The sequence below is a fragment of the Oncorhynchus gorbuscha genome, unplaced genomic scaffold (genome assembly GCF_021184085.1).
Source record: "Oncorhynchus gorbuscha isolate QuinsamMale2020 ecotype Even-year unplaced genomic scaffold, OgorEven_v1.0 Un_scaffold_3554, whole genome shotgun sequence".
NCBI classification, from domain to species: domain Eukaryota; kingdom Metazoa; phylum Chordata; class Actinopteri; order Salmoniformes; family Salmonidae; genus Oncorhynchus; species Oncorhynchus gorbuscha.
The window spans coordinates 1-11,172 of NW_025747762.1; the positions used below are offsets into that span (position 1 = coordinate 1).

General features: G+C 44.7%; 1 protein-coding gene across 1 annotated transcript; it reads left to right on the forward strand.

Moving 5' to 3' along the window:
• The first annotated feature begins 2,495 nt into the window (after positions 1 to 2,495).
• Positions 2,496 to 6,983, forward strand: LOC124027918 (ubiquitin-conjugating enzyme E2 D4-like). Its single transcript, XM_046340121.1, has 7 exons — positions 2,496 to 2,700; positions 3,786 to 3,849; positions 5,388 to 5,419; positions 5,564 to 5,641; positions 5,745 to 5,850; positions 6,161 to 6,254; positions 6,463 to 6,983. The coding sequence occupies exons 1-7, from the start codon at positions 2,677 to 2,679 to the stop codon at positions 6,506 to 6,508; spliced, it is 444 nt and encodes a 147-aa protein (XP_046196077.1). The 5' UTR covers positions 2,496 to 2,676; the 3' UTR covers positions 6,509 to 6,983.
• Positions 6,984 to 11,172: the final 4,189 nt, after the last annotated feature.

Here is an 11,172-nt window from a genome sequence, read left to right on the forward strand (position 1 = left end):
TCAGTTTTTCACAACTCCTGACATTTAATCCTAATTAAAATTCCCTGTTTTAGGTCAGTTAGGATCACTACTTTATTTTAAGAATGTGAAATGTCAGAATAATAGCAGAGAGATTAATTTATTTTGAGCTTTTATTTTTTCATCACATTCCAAGTGGGTCAGAAGTTTACATACACTCAATTAGTATTTGGTAGCATTGCCTTTAAAATGGTTTAACATGGGTCAACCGTTTTGGGCGGTGTTCCACAAGCTTCCCACAATAAATTGGGTGAATTGTGGCCCATTCCTCCTGACACAGCTGGTGTAACAGTCAGGTTTGTAGGCCTCCTTGCTCGCACATGCTTTTTCAATTCTGCCCACAAATGTTCTATGGGATTGAGGTCAGGGCTTTGTGATGGCCACTCCACTACCTTGACTTTGTTGTCCTGAAGCCAGTTTGCCACAACTTTGGAAGTATGCTTGGAGTCATTGTCCATTTGGAAGACCAATTTGCAACCAAGCTTTAACTTCCTGACTGATGTCTTGAGATGTTGCTTCAATATATCCATATAATTTTCCTCCCTCATGATGCCATCTATTTTGTGAAGTGCACCAGTCCCTCATGCAGCAAAGCACCCCCACAACATGATGCTGCCACCCCGTGCTTCACGGTTGAGATAGTGTTCTGTGGCTTGCAAGCCTCCCCTTTTTCCTCCAAACATAACGATGGTCATTATGGCCAAAAAGTTATATTTTTGCTTCACCGGACGAGAGGACATTTCTCCAAAAGTACGATCTTTGTCCCCATGTGCAGTTGCAAAACGAAGTTTGGGATTTTTACTTTCGGTTTTGGAGCAGTGGCTTCTTCCTTGCTGAGCAGACTTTCAGGTTGTCGAAATAGGACTCAGTTTACTGTGGATATAGATACTTTTGTACCTGTTTTCTCCAGCATCTTCACAAGGTTCTTTGCTGTTGTTCTGGGATTGATTTGCACTTTTCGCACCAAAGTACGTTCATCTCTATCTAGGAGACAGAATGCGTCATCTTCCTGAGCGGTATGACGACTGCGTGGTCCCATGGTGTTTATACTTGCGTACTATTGTTTGTAAAGATTAACGTGGTACAGTCAGGCGTTTGGAAATTGCTTCCATAGATGAACCAGACTTGTGAAGGCCTACAATTTTTTTCTGAGGTCTTGGCTTATTTCTTTAGATTTTCCCATGATGTCAAGCAAAGAGGCACTGAGTTCAAAGGTAGGCCTTGAAATACATCCACAGGTACAGCTCCAATTGACTCGAAAAATGTCAATTAGCCTAACAGAAGCTTCTAAAGCCATGACATAATTTTCTTGAATTTACAAGCTGTTTAAAGGCACAGTCAATTTAGCATCTGTAAACTTCTGACCCACTTGAATTGTGATAGAGTGAATTGTAAGTGAAATAATCTGTCTGTAAACAATTGTTGGAAAAATTAAGTATTTGTCCTAACCGACTTGCCAAAACTATAGTTTGTTAACAACAAATGTGTGGAGTGGTTGAAAAACGAGTTTTAATGACCCCAACCTAAGTGTATCTAAACTTCCGACTTCAACTGTATGTGCATGTAGTGACTGTGCATAGGGGCGGCAGGGTAGCCTAGTGGTTAGAGCGTTGGACTAGTAACCGAAAGGTTGCAAGTTCGAATCCCCGACCTGTCGTTCTGCCCCTGAACAGGCAGTTAACCCACTCTTCCTAGGCCGTCATTGAAAATAAGAATTTGTTCTTAACTGACTTGTCTAGTTAAATAAAAAATAGATAATTACAGAGAGTAGCATCAGTGTAAAAGAGGGCAATGCAAATATTCTGGGTAGAAATTTCATTAGATGTTCAGGAGGCTTGGGGTTAGAAGCAGTTTAGACACCTCTTGGATCTAGACTTGGTGCTCCGGTACCGCTTGTTCATGACTAGGGTGGTTGGAGTCTTTGACAATTTTTTGGTCCTTCCTCTGACCCCGCCAGGTATAGAGGTCCTGGATGGCAGGAAACTTGGCCCCAGTGATGTTCACACTACCCTCTGTACCAGGCAGTGATGCAACCAGTCAGGATTCTCTCGAAGGTGCAGCTGTAGAACCTTTTGAGGATCTGAGGACCCATGCCAAATCTTTTCAGTCTCCTGAGGGGGAATTGGTTTTGTCGTGCTCTCTTCACGACTGTCTTTGTGTGCTTGGACCATGTTAGTTGGTGATGTGGACACCAATGAACTTGAAGCTCTCAACACAATAGGATATAAAGTATAAAATTATGAAATGTGCTTTGTCAAGTTGGTTTATTCTTATTTAAAAGTAGTAAACACACACGCACTCAGTTGAGCTAACTATTTAAAAATACAATAATCAATTAATTGATAGTGGGAAATAAATATGTTATTTCAATAATCAATCATTGTTGAAAGGTAGAAATGCATTGTGCATAATGCTACTGGGAGCTGGAACACTACTACATTTCCCGAAGAGGAACTACAATCCCCCAAACCCCCTTGTTTAAAGCCGACCGTAAACAGAAAGCGGAAACAATAGAGAACCACATACACACACCCTTGTCTTGGCGATCTACTCAGGGAAATAAAATACCTTTACCTTTTAAGCAATACTATTAAATAGACATCTAAAGAAAATACGAAGTCGACGAGTCCTTGGGGGCATTTGACTAAGTCGGTCACCATGGCACTGAAAAGAATACAGAAGGTAAGATGGTTAGCTAGCATTGTGGCTAGCTCAAGCTAGCTGTACCAGGGTGGCTAGCTGAAGCTAGCTGTACCAGGGTGGCTAGCTGAAGCTAGCTGTACCAGGGTGGCTAGCTGAAGCTAGCTGTACCAGGGTGGCTAGCTGTAGCTAGCTGTACCAGGGTGGCTAGCTGTGGCTAGCTGTAGGGTGGCTGCTGTACCAGGGTGGCTAGCTGAAGCTGGCTGTACCAGGGTGGCTAGCTGTGCCGGCTGTACCAGGGTGGCTAGCTGTGGCTAGCTGTACCAGGGTGGCTAGCTGGCTAGCTGTACCAGGGTGGCTAGCTGTGCTAGCTGTACCAGGGTGGGCTGTGGCTAGCTGTGTGGCTAGCTGTACCAGGGTGGCTAGCTGTGGCTAGCTGTACCAGGGTGGCTAGCTGTACCAGGGTGGCTAGCTGTGGCTAGCTGTACCAGGGTGGCTAGCTGTGCCGGCTGTACCAGGGTAGCTAGCTGTGCCGGCTGTGCCAAGGTGACTGGATGGCTGTGCCAGGGTGACTGGATAACTAACGTTAGCCGAACCGAACCTCATCTATCGGAAGTTATTGTTTATTAATGTTACGCTAGCTAGATAATTGGTTCATTTCTAATCCTAACCACATAGCCAGCTATCGAGCTAGACTGCACACATACGAGGAGGCTAGTTAACAATGAATTAACACGGCCCACAATCTTAATGTTTAGCATTACATGATATCATGGTATGTACCACGTCTAAACTAGATTGTAATTTTCTTTGTCAGCCATTCAACCCCTCTCCAGGACACAGCTATTCATGCTAAATACACTTATTTAGGTGCAGCACCTGTTCATGTTGTAATGATAACTAATTTGTCTAATTTGACTTGAGGTTGTAGCTAAGGCAGGGCATTATGAAGTAGGCCTATCATTATTACAGTCAAATATATCTACGAATAAAGCTATGACTAGGGACATGTTAAGAAACCCAGCTATTTCGTGGATGTAAAATGTATCTGACCTCGTCCTCAAGGACAGCTTTCAGTTCCATGTGTAACCCTTAGCACTACTTGTCTGACTTGTTTTGTCCCCTAGGAGCTTCATGACCTGCAGAGGGATCCGCCAGCACAGTGCTCTGCTGGACCCGTGGGAGAAGACTGTAAGTTTAGGACTCTGAGGGTAATGTAGTCTATATCCGGTGAAGGGGAGAGGGACGAAGGCTGGTTGTATCAAATCAAATCAAATCAAATTTATTTATATGTATAGGCCAAAGTGCTACAGAAACCCAGCCTAAAACCCCAAACAGCAAACAATGAGGTGTAAAACCTGGCTGGAAAAACTGGTAGAAAGGCCCTAGGAAGAAACCTAGAGAGGACCTGGGCTGGTGGTATAACAGGACCAAGATGTTCAAATGTTCATAAATGACCAGCATGGTCTAGAGAACAGGACCTGGGCTGGTGGTATAGGCCCTACCTAGATGTGGGGTGGACCTGGGCTGTGCGGGTGGAGATTATAACAGAACGTGGCCCAAACCTAGATGGTTGGACCTGAAACTGGTGGTAGCATGGCCAGGTGGACTACCTCAGAGGGACCTGGGCTGGTGGTATAGGCAGCCCAGGTGGACTGGGGACAGCAAGGAGATGTCAGGAGTCCTGGGTTCTGGTGGTATAGGCCCTTAGATTTACCTAGGAGAATAGGACCTGGGTACTCCAGATAAACAAACTGACCCTAGGTACTAGGCCCTGGAGGCTGAGACAGGAGGGGTCAGGAGACACTGTGGCCCCATCCGAGGACAGGACAGGCCCTACCTAGAGGGGCCTGGGCTGGTGGTATAGGCCCTACCTAGAGACCTGGGCTGGGGTATAGGCCCTACCTAGAGGGACCTGGGCTGGTGGTATAGGCCCTACCTAGAGACCTGGGGGCCTAGAGGGACCTGGGCTGGTGGTATAGGCCCTACCTAGAGGGACCCCTGGTGGTATAGAGGGGACCTGGGCTGGTGGTATAGGCCCTACCTAGAGGGGCCGGTTGTATAGGCCCTACCTAGAGGGGCCGGTTGTATAGGCCCCTACCTAGAGGGGCCGGTTGTATAGGCCCCTACCTAGGAGGGGCGGTTGTATAGGCCCCTACCTAGCAGGGGCCGGTTGTATAGGCCCCTACCTGAGGGGCCGGGGGAGGGGCCGGTTGTATAGGCCCCTACCTGGAGGGGCCGGTTGTATAGGCCCCTACCTGGAGGGGCCGGTTGTATAGGCCCCTACCTGGAGGGGCCGGTTGTATAGGCCCCTACCTGGAGGGGCCGGTTGTAGGCCCCTACCTGGGGGCCCCTACCTGGAGGGGCCGGTTGTATAGGCCCCTAGGCCCCTACCTGGAGGGGCCGGTTGTATAGGCCCCTACCTGGAGGGGCCGGTTGTATAGGCCCCTACCTGGAGGGGCCGGTTGTATAGGCCCCTACCTGGAGGGGCCGGTTAGGCCCCTACCTGAGGGGCCGGTTGTATAGGCCCCTACCTGCAGGGGCCGGTTGTATAGGCCCCTACCTGCAGGGGCCGGTTGTATAGGCCCCTACCTGCAGGGGCCGGTTGTATAGGCCCCTACTTGCAGGGGCCGGTTGTATAGGCCCTACCTGGAGGGGCCGGTTGTATAGGCCCTACCTAGAGGGGCCGGTTCTATAGGCCTAATACATGTTCTCTTTCTATATTCCAGTGTTCCATTGGCAAGCAACAATAATGGGGCCAGTGAGTATGACTTCAAAAGGATGTGTGTGGTTTCTTGATTGCAACATAGGTCATCTGAACAATAGGTTTGAATGGATGTTGAAATAATTTTATTGTACATTTTCATCATTTATAACAATGTATATATGTTCCTATTATTCCTAGGGTGATAGTCCATACCAAAGTGGTGTCTTCTTTCTCACAATCCACTTCCCCACCGACTATCCCTTCAAGCCACCAAAGGTAAGAATTGATTTGTTATGCAAGTCATTACATCATTAAACTGTTGCTAAAGAATGTTCCTCGTGGATAAATTGAACATTAACACATGTCCATCTTTCTACAGGTAGCATTCACAACAAAGATCTATCATCCAAACATCAACAGTAACGGGAGCATCTGCTTGGACATCTTGCGATCCCAGTGGTCTCCAGCATTAACTGTATCAAAAGGTGAGTTAACTGGGCTGGTACTTTACTACACATGCTGCCACAATGTAGCTGGCTAACTGGTAGAAATGACACACCTGGTTCCATGTTAAAACATTGTTCCATCCAACACTTGTAGAATGTTCTATTTACAACCCTCCTATAACTTTAACCTGATCATTAAATCACAATATTACAACCCTCCTATGACTTTAACCCGATCATTAAATCACAATATCCAAATGAACAATCTCACTGATTGTGAATAGAATGTGAAATGCCGATGACCATTTAAGACACAACTTCATCATCTGTGGCTTCATCTGTTTTCCAGTGCTGTTGTCCATATGTTCGTTGCTTTGTGACCCAAACCCGGACGACCCCTTAGTTCCAGACATAGCACAGATCTACAAACTAGACAAAGAGAAGTGAGTATATTGTAACTGTGTAAAGTGTTAGGCCTATTTCTCCAATGAGCTGCTGGAACCAAACTCTTTGAATAATGGGGTACCTATTTAGATCGTTGCAGTATATTTCAACATTCTATAGCAAATCAACAGAGATGACATTTAAACTTTGTTTCATATTATTTCTGCCATTGTTATTGTGAGATAACCGTATTTATTTTGTTTCCAGATACAACAGACTAGCAAGAGATTGGACTCAGAAGTATGCAATGTAAAGGCCCTCCTGAAGATTTTTTTTTAAAGTCACAAAACACTGTACATTCTGGTAATAGAAAGTAAACTTAGGTGATATGGAACACATTGTACTGTCAACATTTATCATGTGAACCCATGAACTATGGATGATTTTGTGTTTACAGGGGGTATACACTGCACATATGTACATTAAGGGTGATAGATATGGGGACAACAACTGGACATTGTTGTTATCCCTACTTCCTGGTTTTGGGAACTTTTGTTTCTCGTCTCATGAATGGAAGAGGAAGTCATTAGAATACTGTAGCCCACGGTTACATTCAGAATACTGTAGCCTGCTGTTCCAGTCATCAGAATACTGTAGCCTGCTGTTCCAGTCATCAGAATACTGTAGCCTGCTGTTAGTCATCAGAATACTGTAGCCTGCTGTTAGTCATCAGAATACTGTAGCCTGCTGTTAGTCATCAGAATACTGTAGCCTGCTGTTAGTCATCAGAATACTGTCCTGCTGTTAGTCATCAGAATACTGTAGCCTGCTGTTAGTCATCAGAATACAGCCTGCAGTCATCAGAATACTGTAGCCTGCTGTTCCAGTCATCAGAATACTGTAGCCTGCTGTTAGTCATCAGAATACTGTAGCCTGCTGTTAGTCATCAGAATACTGTAGCCTGCTGTTCCAGTCATCAGAATACTGTAGCCTGCTGTTAGTCATCAGAATACTGTGGCCTGCTGTTAGTCATCAGAATACTGTGGCCTGCTGTTCCAGTCATCAGAATACTGTGGCCTGCTGTTCCAGTCATCAGAATACTGTGACCTGCTGTTAGTCATCAGAATACTGTAGCCTGCTGTTAGTCATCAGAATACTGTAGCCTGCTGTTCCAGTCATCAGAATACTGTAGCCTGCTGTTAGTCATCAGAATACTGTAGCCTGCTGTTAGTCATCAGAATACTGTAGCCTGCTGTTAGTCATTAGAATACTGTAGCCTGCTGTTAGTCATTAGAATAATGTAGCCTGCTGTTAGTCATTAGAATACTGTGGCCTGCTGTTCCAGTCATCAGAATACTGTGGCCTACTGTTAGTCATCAGAATACTGTGGCCTACTGCTACAGTACAACATACTCATGGCTCTGCTGACTGTCACCCATAAAGAGGGAAATTGAGGAATCAAACCAACAGTTTTGTTTTATTGTATCAAACTATTCTGGACCTACTTTAGTTGTTTTAGCATTAAGTCAGAACTTGTATCATTAAAACATTGAAATACATTCTCTGCCATTAACAGTGATTTAGGGGCTTCAGTTATGGCTTATGCTGTTTAGCACTTTTGTATAATTAAATAATGGTACACTTTATTAATGCTCATGTGTTCTAATTCACTGCTGTTGAAAGCATGGAAACTTGTCCTGAGGTAAGCATGAGTTAGTTTTATTATGAGTTAAATATTACACTGGTTTAAAGGCTCAACATGTTCAGTAGAGTGAATGATGCTCACAGTGAGTTGAGTTGTTGTAACTGCTGACTCCTGAAAGACACTACCTGGGAAATTAGTGCAAATCAAATTTTATTTGTCACATACACATGGTTAGCAGATGTTAATGCGAGTGTAGCGAAATGCTTGTGCTTCTAGTTCCGACAATGCAGTGATAACCAACAAGTAATCTAACTAACAATTCCAAAACTACTGTCTTATACACAGTGTAAGGGGATAAAGAATATGTACATAGGATATATGAATGAGTGATGGTACAGAGCAGCATACAGTAGATGGTATCGAGTACAGTATATACATATGAGATGAGTATGTAGACAAAGTAAACAAAGTGGCATAGTTAAAGTGGCTAGTGATACATGTATTACATAAGGATGCAGTCAATGATGTAGAGTACAGTATATACATATGCATATGAGATGAATAATGTAGGGTAAGTGACATTATTTAAGGTAGCATTGTTTAAAGTGGCTAGTGATATATTTACATCATTTCCCATCAATTCCCATTATTAAAGTGGCTGGAGTTGGGTCAGTGTCAATGACAGTGTGTTGGCAGCAGCCACTCAATGTTAGTGGTGGCTGTTTAACAGTCTGATGGCCTTGAGATAGAAGCTGTTTTTCAGTCTCTCGGTCCCAGCTTTGATGCACCTGTACTGACCTCGCTTTCTGGATGATAGCGGGGTGAACAGGCAGTGGTTCGGGTGGTTGATGTCCTTGATGATCTTTATGGCCTTCCTGTAACATCGGGTGGTGTAGGTGTCCTGGAGGGCAGGTAGTTTGCCCCCGGTGATGCGTTGTGCAGACCTCACTACCCTCTGGAGAGCCTTACGGTTGAGGGCGGAGCAGTTTCCGTAACAGGCGGTGATACAGCCCGCCAGGATGCTCTCGATTGTGCATCTGTAGAAGTTTGTGAGTGCTTTTGGTGACAAGCCGAATTTCTTCAGCCTCCTGAGGTTGAAGAGGCGCTGCTGCGCCTTCTTCACGACGCTGTCAGTGTGAGTGGACCAATTCAGATTGTCTGTGATGTGTATGCCGAGGAACTTAAAACTTGCTACCCTCTCCACTACTGTTCCATCGATATGGATAGGGGGGTGTTCCCTCTGCTGTTTCCTGAAGTCCACAATCATCTCCTTAGTTTTGTTGACGTTGAGTGTGACCACTGGGTGGAGATTCAGAGGGTTGCTCAACTGATCAAACAAAGTGTGATGGGTCTGCTCCTGTTACTGGGTATGGCCAAGGGGCATCAGGCTGTCTTACAGAAAGTGTGATGGGGGCTTGTCTGCCCCTGTTACTGGGTATGGCCAAGGGGCATCAGGCTGTCTTACAGAAAGTGGGATGGGGGCTTGTCTGCCCCTGTTACTGGGTATGGCCAAGGGGCATCAGGCTGTCTTACAGAAAGTGTGATGGGGGCTTGTCTGCCCGTTACTGGGTATGGCCAAGGGACATCAGGCTGTCTTACAGAAAGTGTGATGGGTCTGCCCCTGTTACTGGGTATGGCCAAGGGGCATCAGGCTGTCTTACAGAAAGTGTGATGGGGGCTTGTCTGCCCCTGTTACTCTGGCAGTCTCTATGGGGTGCCACAGGGTTCAATTCTCGGGCTGACTCTTTTCTCTGTATATATCAACGATGTCGCTCCTGCTGCTGGTGATTCTTTGATCCACCTCTACGTAGACGACACCATTCTGTACACATCTGGCCCTTCTTTGGACACTGTTAACAAGCCTCCAAACGAGCTTTTGACTCACATCAAAAATCTCCAATCCAAAGCTAAATTGAGAACCGGCTTCCTATTTCGCAACAAAGCATTCTTCACTCATGCTGCCACACATACCCTTGTAAAACTGACCATCCTACCGATCCTTGACTTTGGCGATGTCATTTACAAAATAGCCTCCAATACTCTACTCAGCAAATTGGATGCAGTCTATCACAGTGCCATCCGTTTTGTCACCAAAGCCCCATTTTCTACCCACCACTGCGACCTGTATGCTCTTGTTGGCTGGCCCTCGCTTCATACTCATTGCCAAACCCACTGGCTCCAGGTCATCTACAAGACCCTGCTAGGTAAAGCCCCCCTTATCTCGGATTACTTATCCCTCTCGGGGGTGAGAGGGATAAGTGATCCCTCTCACCCCCTTTAAGATTTAGATGCACTATTGTAAAGTGACTGTTCCACTGGATGTCATAAGGTGAATACACCAATTTGTAAGTCGCTCTGGATAAGAGCGTCTGCTAAATAACTTAAATGTAAAATGTAAAAAATCTCAGCTCGCTGGTCGCCATAGCAGCACCCGCCTGTAGCACGCACTCCAGCAGGTATATCTGTCTGGTCACCCCAAAACCAATGACTGGAACAAACTACAAAATTCTCTGAAACTGGAAACACTTAGCTCCCTCACTAGCTTTAAGCACCAGCTGTCAGAACAGCTCACAGATTACTGCACCTGTACATAGCCCACCTATTATTTTGGCCAAACAACTACCTCTCCCGCTTTTGTATTTATTTAGCTCCTTTGCACCCCATTATTTCTATCACTACTTTGCACATTTTTCCACTGCAAATCTACCATTCCAGTGTTTGACTTGCTATGTTGTATTTACTTTGTCACCATGGCCTTTTTTTGCCTTTACCTCCCTTATCTCACCTCATTTGCTCACATTGTATATAGACTTATTTTTCTACTTATTACTGACTGTATGTTTGTTTTACTCCATGTGTAACTCCGTGTTGCTGTATGTGTCGAACTGCTTTGCTTTATCTTGGCCAGGTCGCAATTGTAAATGAGAACTTGTTCTCAATTTGACTACCTGGTTAAATAAAGGTGGAAAAAAAAGAAAAAATATCGCAGCATTTATAATTTATATAAATGAAACCCATGGGTCAAGAACGCAAAAAATATAATTTATATAAATGAAACCCATGGGTCAAGAACGCAAAAAATATAATTCATATAAATGAAACCCATGGGTCAAGAACGCAAAAAATATAATTCATATAAATGAAACCCATGGGTCAAGAACGCAAAAAATATAATTTATATAAATGAATCCCGTGGGTCAAGAACACAGCAATTTATTGGAGTAATTCAAAAGTCACTTGATTATTTATTGACATAAATAATTGGTTGACGTTCCCATTTTTCGTGAATGTGCTGCAGTGAATCTTAAACTACGTAAACACGGCCATGACCT

What these genes read in the sequence shown, in the direction of transcription:
- LOC124027918 (XM_046340121.1), top strand. Translation starts at nt 2,677, where the DNA reads ATGGCACTGAAAAGAATACAGAAG. An exon ending in CACTGAAAAGAATACAGAAG is followed by an intron (nt 2,701 to 3,785) that starts GTAAGATGGTTA and finishes TTTGTCCCCTAG; the next exon opens with GAGCTTCATGACCTGCAGAG. An exon ending in AAGCAACAATAATGGGGCCA is followed by an intron (nt 5,420 to 5,563) that starts GTGAGTATGACT and finishes TATTATTCCTAG; the next exon opens with GGTGATAGTCCATACCAAAG.